At 40.3% G+C, this 8,667-nt stretch overlaps 1 protein-coding gene across 1 annotated transcript; it reads left to right on the top strand.

Annotated features, from left to right (window-relative positions):
• Nucleotides 1-1,568: 1,568 nt before the first annotated feature.
• Nucleotides 1,569-7,232, top strand: si:ch211-262h13.5 (uncharacterized protein LOC571127 homolog). Its single transcript, XM_034531439.1, has 7 exons — nucleotides 1,569-1,827; nucleotides 2,896-3,006; nucleotides 3,542-3,629; nucleotides 4,342-4,508; nucleotides 4,975-5,082; nucleotides 5,562-5,648; nucleotides 6,508-7,232. Exons 1-7 carry the CDS (start codon nucleotides 1,594-1,596, stop codon nucleotides 7,003-7,005), a joined length of 1,293 nt encoding a protein of 430 aa, XP_034387330.1. The 5' UTR covers nucleotides 1,569-1,593; the 3' UTR covers nucleotides 7,006-7,232.
• Nucleotides 7,233-8,667: the final 1,435 nt, after the last annotated feature.

An 8,667-nucleotide genomic window follows, 5' to 3' on the forward strand; every position in this document is an offset into this window, starting at 1 on the left:
ACATTCTCTTGTATGAAATCGCACACAAACTCACGCACACAAAGACACACCCGCACAACATTGTGGCTGATCTCTTTCTTTCTTTTTTAGCAGAATTTGTTCTGCTGAGCGAGTCCTCTAACTCCTCCAGCCTCTGTTGAGAGCTGAACCTGGATCAGTGAATATTTGAAATGGGCTAAATGATTAACCCTGGACAGACACTTGGATTTGATGTTAAATATTACTTAAATACTAGAATGTACTGTAGGTGATCATTACATTTTCAGGTCATAATCCAAAGTATTGGGTAAGCTGAAATGACCTGAAATGTTGACCTAAAGATGGTGCTTTCTAAAAGGTCAGGGGATCATCCAAGTGTTTACAAGGCATCCTTATGATGACATGAATGTATGTATCAAATTGCATGGCAATCCATCTGATAGTTGTCCAGAAGTCAAGGGAAAAAAGCCATTACATCCTTACATCTTCTGGAAACCATAAATATATGTCAAAAATGTTGAAAAGTGAAAACTTTGATCTTCTACAAGAAAAATATGGTGATCCCCAAAGTCACTTTGTGGTGGACTGAACAACCAACATGGCCATATCTGGAGCCACGCTGCTAATTTATAAAAAATGTTTTATTTCTACAGACAAGATTTTTTAAAAACATTTATGTAGTTTGTTTTACACGTCAAATCTGTGTAAAAATATCTGAATCAAATATGAAGTGTGTGTGTGTGTGTGTGTGTGTGTCAACTGCAGTCACAGACAATGGAACCAATCTCACTGCTCCAGGAGTGTGAACCCCACCCGTAACACACCCAGTCGAGTCTGCATTGAAATTAAAAACAATATTTACTTATTGAACATCCCACTTATAAGAAATTCATCTGTATTAATTTTTGTATACAACAAAATGATCTGGAACAGCAGAAATAATTCCCATTGCTTATTTACCATAGTGAAGTAAATTCAGTCGGATAAAGGGTCAATCTGAATCTGTTTTGTTTTTTCTTCAGTAAAATCAAGACGCAAAACACAAATATCAGAGTTACGAGGTTCTAATACAGCAACAAGTCTAAGTAAGTAATTAAGTAGGTAACAGTGAATCATTAACCCAGTTCTGACTGGTGGACCAACCAGATTTCCTTCCAGTACAGTACACCAGACTAACAGTGACCCCTTGTGGTGAGATGCTCATATTGCAGCAACTAAATATGGCTCAATGTAATTATTTGTTACAAGTTATAATGTAAATGGGACTGTTGCTTTAAACTAGGCCTCTTAAAAGCCCTATGTGCATCTTTAGATCCAGAACACCACCCCTGCACTGAGAATAAAATAGCCTTTAATCGTGTTTTTGTATGCATATAAACTAAATTATATGTTTATCCACTCCATTTGTAGTAAAGAGTGCTCCCCGAGGTTAAATGAATCACTGGAACATTCATTCACAAGTTTCAGCCCTTTGACATCAGATAAACTTTGTCCTTGGCATCATTTCAACATCTCCGTTCTGTTTTCATTCCAAAAGTCACTGCAGGGACCGAACGCAAACACAAGAGAACAAACTTACCTTTACACCAGCTACTGTCTGGAACCTCCGTCACCATGGACAAATCTCTCTCTGCATTATTACTGCTATTATCTCTGCTATCTATTCACACTCTGGGTGTGTACGCCATGGGTTTTGCACTGTCGCCTATTGAACTTGCTCCCATGCCCTGTAATGACAAAGCAGTGGAGAAGCTGTCTCGTCTGGCTGTCACTTACATCAACGAGGATCGCACCAACGGCTACAAGTTTGCCCTCAACCGCGTTGCAAATGTCCACCTGCACGCTCAGGTCAGTACGCAGACTCATGCCCTCTTGGAAAAGCCATGGGGTTGTTGTAATATTCTGTCAGTTGGTTATTTGTTCATGTTTAACAAGGAGAGTGAGTTGGAAAGGTTGTTCTCCCTCCTGTTGTTGCTGATATATTAAAACATCCCTGTGAAAAAAGGAAGTCACACACTGATAGATTTAGCCAACCATGGCCAATCTTGATGTCAGTGGGATCCCATTTAAGAAGATGTGTGTTTTGTTGTTACAAATGACTGCGTACAGTCAAACTTTTAATCAAAAACCTCTCTCTTGCATTGTCCCAATGTGCTGATTCTCACTCTGGGGAAGTGATAATGAAATTAAACTTTCTTTTTCAAGGACTTATTGTGGTCCCCAGACCCTAGTTTGGGAACCGCTGAACTACATCAAAGATGTGAAAAATGTCCGCAATTACATTAGCGTGCAAACACTGAAGAATGACAACAACAATAAATATTTGTTGTTTGCACTTTGTGGTGAATGACTCATCAGCACATGTCGCTAATAAATGTAACAATCAAATTGATGTACAGTGTGTCATAAAATGAGAAGCCACCCTCTTTCACGCCTCATGAAAAAAGGCCTTTAGGACTGAAGTGAGTGTAATAAAAGTCCAGGTCACTTCGGTCCAGGACCGCTGGGACAGACCTTACACAACAGGCTTCATGAACTTCATGCTGTCAGCCGCTGAAGGCTGTTGCAGCCCGGCTGTGGGATGGATCAGGTTTTAAGAGTCCCAGTTTAACTTCATGACCTGAAAAGGCTGTTATTGCACCTGCTCAAATTGTTAATGTCGGTTTTCAGTGCTACTGCTGAAATCAATATTGTCTTAAGTATTCTGGGGGAATCCACAGAGCACCTCCTAGATGGTTCCTTAAAGATGTAACTGCCCAAAGGAATGTATGTGATAGAAGACTCGTCAATATATATTAGAGCCACAGATGAAGCGTGTGTAATGCTTCTATTTAAATATTGGTGCATGTAACAGTACTGCTGGACATTCTTGTACCTGCACTCCCTTATTACTTGTGTTTGCATTGTGCCTGTCAGGGCCCAGCAGGGAATGTGTATTACCTGGACCTGGATGTCCTGGAGACAAAGTGTCCCATCGGCAGCCCGAAACCATGGAAACGCTGTGACGTCAGACCATTCATGGAAACAGTAGGACACGGACACACACACACACACACACACACACACACACACACATGTGTGCTGATCCACATGTTTGTGTTTGTACTGTCCTTATCAGGACTCTTGCTGACATAAAGCTTTCCCTTAACAATGCAAAAAAAGGTCCGTTTAAGATAGTCACAATGTCTTGAAAACACTCTATTACCTTTATCTTGAATGAATGGTTTAGATTTTGATACAATAGCATTACTTTTTATCCTACCTAATATTTTGCTCATTTGCAGAAGAGGATTTGTTAATCTTAAATTGTAACCCTTTCACGGGCCTGATTCTAACGTTAAACCTTAACACCAGGTCTTACCCCTCAAACAGCCCTTTGAAGAAGAAAGACCAGAGAGTCCCCTCTCCCAAGGGCCATAATTTGGGTTATTGCAAAGATAGAAGCACAACAAGAGCACACACGCATTTAAAGTCACTTGGACTTGTTCTCGATATACCAAATCTATTGTAAAATTGCATTTATTGGTATAACTGGAGTTTCTTTATATTGTATTTTTTAAAGCAAATCTCTGGCATCTGTAACACCACCATGCTCCTCACAACAGAGGGATACTCCTACCTGTACAGCTACGACTGCACTCTTGTCCCAGGTAACATGGATTGTATCAAAAGTTCTACAATATGATATTAAAAGGAGCTTTGATACCAGTAATAATGGGTTATCATCCTTTGATGTTCAACATATTGTATGGTTTTGTATCTTAACGAATTAATGGTGCGTCTCACTGATCTTGCAACGGCTGGTGCTGGTTTTAAGTAATATTTGTGGTAGTAACATTGCTCAGTGTGCAAGGCTTATCATAAAGATAAGAAAAATCTATGAGTTGACGTTTCTCTGTGTAGACATTTTAAGACAGGCGTAACAATATTAATAATGGTTTACTGGCACAAATGGAACATTAATATATTACTCCTGTGCATTCCCACTATGGCAAACCTAAATATCGGGCATGAGAAATGTCTATTACCAGGAAACTCAAAGTATAACTGATCCATTTATTATTTCGCATGAAGGCCTTAAGAACCTACACAGGAATTTAAGTTCATTTGCAAATATAGATCTCAACGTCGTAAGTTGTTTTTAACATTGTTGTATACCAGTATAAACACCTGTATTACTATAGTTGCATGGGGGCTTTAAGAAAGGATGCTCCAGAACTTGTTTATTGTTACTAAATAGTTCTAATAACTGCTTTTATTCATTGTCCATGCGTTTCTGCCCAACATATTCTGCACATGATAACTTATTGTTGTAATGCAGTCCAAATGTTACATTATATTCTCTGCGTCTGATCCCTGTAGATCTCCCAGAGAAGCTCCAGCAGACCTGTCCTACCTGCCCCATCCTGCTCCCAGTGGAGAGCCCACAGGCTGTGGCTGCTGCTCAGGTCACTCTGGCATCCTATAAGAGGCAGTCACCCGTGGGTGCAGGGCTCGGCGTGAAGAAGATCACCAGAGCTGCAGCACGGGTACGACTGGAGACGCAGTTATTAACTCTGATTGGACAAACACCGCGCCGGGGGCTGATTTTATTACACAACAATGTGTTGAATGTTACGTTTATTAGGAAATGACACTCAAGGAAAATCTCTGCGTGTACATGAGCAGAAGGAACAGTGCACCTTTGGGCCTCCGTGTGCCAGATGAGTACCTTTACTGCACAAATACCATAATCATACAAGAGTCGGCAAGGTTGCAAAATATTACTGAAGGCACTTTAGACACTTTAGGCCTTTTTGGCGAGAAAATGAGAAACTGAATAGTCCGCTTGGCGATGAAACCTCAGAGTATTGCTATTTAATTCCCCTAAGGTAACATTTGGTGGTGCTCTAAAACCAAGATGATAACCTTTACATACAGCAACCATATCAAGTATCCATCTTTGTTTATTTGTGCAGTTTCCCCTCTTCTTACCATGTTATTGTTATGTTTCAGGTTGCACCTGTGAAAGCCAGCTTTGTGGAGTACATCGTCCAACAGTGTCCAGAGGGAGTGACAGAAAGAGGCACCTGCCAGCGGCTGACGCTCGAGTCTGACACAGAGGTACAAGACACCGAGAGTGAAGATAAGACATTGATAAAACACAAAATACATACCATATTAGACAAGTATAATGTTACATGTGTGTTACACTCTGTTGCATATCATTATAATCCTGTTTGGACACATAGAGATGTTTCTTCAAAGTGCAACAACATTATCTGAAGGTGCTCCATTAATTAAAAAACATATTTGGTAATTTACCATCTGACACTGTTATGACGCTAATTAATGTTGTTCAGTAAACTTAAATCCACATCAGTCAGGCAGCATATGGTTTACAGCATATTGATGCAGCTGTATTACTTGATGAAATGACAGATTTATTTCTAATCTGCAGTTATTGATTCTTTTATCAAACAAGCCTGACAGGTCCTTATGTTATTATTATATATATATTTTTCTCCCTGCTCTATCCTTTTGTTTATTTTTCTTGGTGTGACCCAGTATCTTAAAATAAATTAATAAAATGTCTCTCTCAGACTGCAGGTTTTTGTGCAGGATCTGTGCACGGGGACTTGGAAGTCAACCCTGATGTCCAGGTGTCCTGTGAGATGTTCAAAGCGCAGGTACAGGAAGCTGTCGAAAATATTTACCAATCGAAATCAGAAACATATTCGTAGCATTCATTGTACAAGGTATTTGCCTTGGTGTTGTGGTGCATAACAGTCAGAAGTGTGTTTTGGACCAACACATATCTCTGAGTGAATTAAGCCAAAGTGGCAGCTGTAGTTTCAAAGTTGTGTGACAAAGTTACAACAAATAGGCCTACATGATCAATACTCCATCCTCTAACTACTTGCTGCTAACATATTTCCACAGTTTTCTGAGCATTCATGTCCTTTCTTAACAAACACACAAAGTAAATGAAATTCTCAGGGATACTTCGACCTAATGTGAAATCTGACTCAAAGACCATCAAATACAGTTATTGTCATTCTTTCTGGCAGTACTTTAAATACAGGAAAATGAAAGCAGAGCGGTTTAGCACTCATAGGAGAAACAACACAGCCCAAAAAAGAAACGAACATTCAAGTGCATTAAACAATGTAAGTCTGTGTTATGTGTTATGAAGTGCAGCCCCTTCCCTCTGTTGATGTTGATGAATGTGTTATGCTGTTTTGTTTCAGGTTCTACTAAATCAACCTTTAAACTTACAATTCATCTTTCTAAATGATTGCCAGTGGCCATATAATTGTTGTCATGTCTTGTCTTGAGTCTCTAAATGTGTGTTTTGCTTGTGTGTGTTTAAACTGATGTGTGAGATTTAAAATGGGATGCTTCTGTGCTATAATCGTGTTGTCTTCTCACTCCTTTTGAGAGCTGTGATGTGTAAAGTAATATTGCATGACTGAGACTTGTTTCGCAGCCAACAAGAGTGCGTTTGTGAAATATCAGTGGAGTGTGATCTCGTCTCTTTGTCTACAGAATGTGGACTTCCTCCGACCAGTGCAGCCTCAGGGTCACGACTTCCCCCAGGACCCTGCGATCCCAACCTTCCCGACTCTGATCGAAGACCCAGAGAATGATCCTCTGTCTGTTCCCTCTGACCCTACACCACCCCCTACTGTTCAACCAGAGCTTTTTGACCCCACGACAATTCTTCCTGTGCCCTTTGACCCCCCTGTGGTGGTTCACCCCTGTAACCCCCTCACCTCATCTTCCAGTGAGTCTGCTGAACATCTAGTAAACCAGCAACGGCGGCCACAGGGTGCTGATCCTTTTGCTTCATCCTCTGAAGAGATCGGAGGCCCTGTAGCACTGCGACCGCCCTTTAACTTCCGCTACCAGAGGCGTGACCGCAAGAAACGGCAGGCCTTGGTGGAGACTTCCCCCTCTCACAACCCCACCTTCCTGTCTGATTTCCCCAGCGGGCCCTCTCCTTTCCGCTCCTGTCCTGGTCCGGCTCGATACACCACAGTTTAGTGCTGCCAGTGAGGGGGTGGACCGTTAAACTGCTCGGCTCCCTGCCACTGGAGGCTTGTAATAATTTGTGCTAATGAGAGGAATACCATCTCTTTCATTGGTCCTGAAATTACTTCTCTGCTGCTGCTATAATACTGCTCCCAAAGCAGCCAAGCCTTAAACCATATGTATTTGAAAATGGCTATTTGAATAACTACTTGAATAAATCTTGGTTTGAATCTTCTGTCAACTGCTTGATGAACTTACATTATTAAGCTAACAGTCTGACAATACTTATAGGGTGTCTGTTTTGGTGATAAAATGGCCATACAACTTTGATTTTGGAGCAGCACTTTTTAGAAGCTCAAACAATGAGTCGATTCCTGGATTGAAAGAAAATGTATTCGTGTCACAAATCGTGACAGTGATGTGTTTAATTGACTCATTTAATTTAGTTGCAGCACTAAAATATTTAGGTGCAATTTTTTCTTGCAACCCATGTATGAATTCACATTACGCCATGATCCTAAGTGCAATTATTAAATTTGTTTAATCTACTGTTGGAAAAGAAGGCAAAGAATAATAATGATAATAAAGAAGGAAAAACTTTTCTGTGAGACAAAGTGTACTGTGAAGGGATACAAAAGTATTGTAAGGGAGCTCAAACATATTTCAAGGAAACAAAAAAATACATTCTCTGCAAGAAAACAATATTATTGCTGTTTTTCTAGCTTATTAAAAAGGTCTGACGGTTCTTTAAAGGTAAGAAATGATCAGATGCACTGCTGACTTTAAATGTAACAATTCAGTTATGAACTTCATCTGCCAAGAATCTGAGCAAAATGTGTAATTTCTACAAATATCTTTTTTGACATGTTTCAGCTTTGAAAGGAAACTATTTTTCCCAATCTGTGTCTCATCCCCTTTGTTTTAGCAAATGCTTAAAGATGTAACATCGTACACGCAGACGATTCTTCGCCAAAGGGCGGAAACTTTGTCAAACAGCATTGAGGCAAAAGAAAAGGGCAAACATAAGGAAAGTGTGAAAAGCCTGCAGCCACCCGAATAATGCCTTTGTTTACAACAAGAGCTATTGGAAAGAGCAGACGTACGCAGACAAGAGAAGCAGTGGAGATGCAATAAGTCATCTCGTATGTGGCTGGAGTGTCACTCAGTCAGATCTCCAATAAAACAAAGCATCCCTGTGTTTCTCAGAAACTTGCTCTCTATAAACATAAGCAGACAAAGCGCAGTCCAAAGCAATGACAAATACAGCGATGAGACATATTCATCAGGACATGAAACATAGCCAAGATAGAGCAAAGCCCACAGGTCAAGAAGCAGCAGTCTGTCTTCATTTAAAGGAAAGTGGAAACTCTCTTGGGGACAGCAGAGTACACCATTTTGACAGAAAGGACGAGGCGGTTTGAAAGATGAGTGAAAAAGGCTAAAATAACCATCTTGCAAAAAAGTGAAGGGATGTGACACTGTTGTTGTACTTCTCAGATCTTCATTCACAGACCACACTTTCATGCCAAACCCCTTGATGAGATAATGCTCACTTTTTGTATAACCCCAGACTGGCACATTAACATTGACTAAATTAACAATTCCAATTAACATTGGTCAAGTCAGGAGAGATAATGTGGCGTGTAGATGGGGGTACATCATTGTGTGACAGTT

Source organism: Cyclopterus lumpus, chromosome 4 (genome assembly GCF_009769545.1).
Source record: "Cyclopterus lumpus isolate fCycLum1 chromosome 4, fCycLum1.pri, whole genome shotgun sequence".
Classification (NCBI taxonomy): Eukaryota; Metazoa; Chordata; class Actinopteri; order Perciformes; family Cyclopteridae; genus Cyclopterus; species Cyclopterus lumpus.

Excerpts from the sequence above, each read along its gene's own strand:
- si:ch211-262h13.5 (XM_034531439.1), top strand. The coding sequence starts at position 1,594 with ATGGACAAATCTCTCTCTGCATTATTACTGCTATTATCTCTGCTATCT. Across the intron at positions 3,007-3,541 it reads TCAGACCATTCATGGAAACA|CAAATCTCTGGCATCTGTAA; the intron begins GTAGGACACGGA and ends TATTTTTTAAAG. Across the intron at positions 3,630-4,341 it reads CGACTGCACTCTTGTCCCAG|ATCTCCCAGAGAAGCTCCAG; the intron begins GTAACATGGATT and ends TGATCCCTGTAG.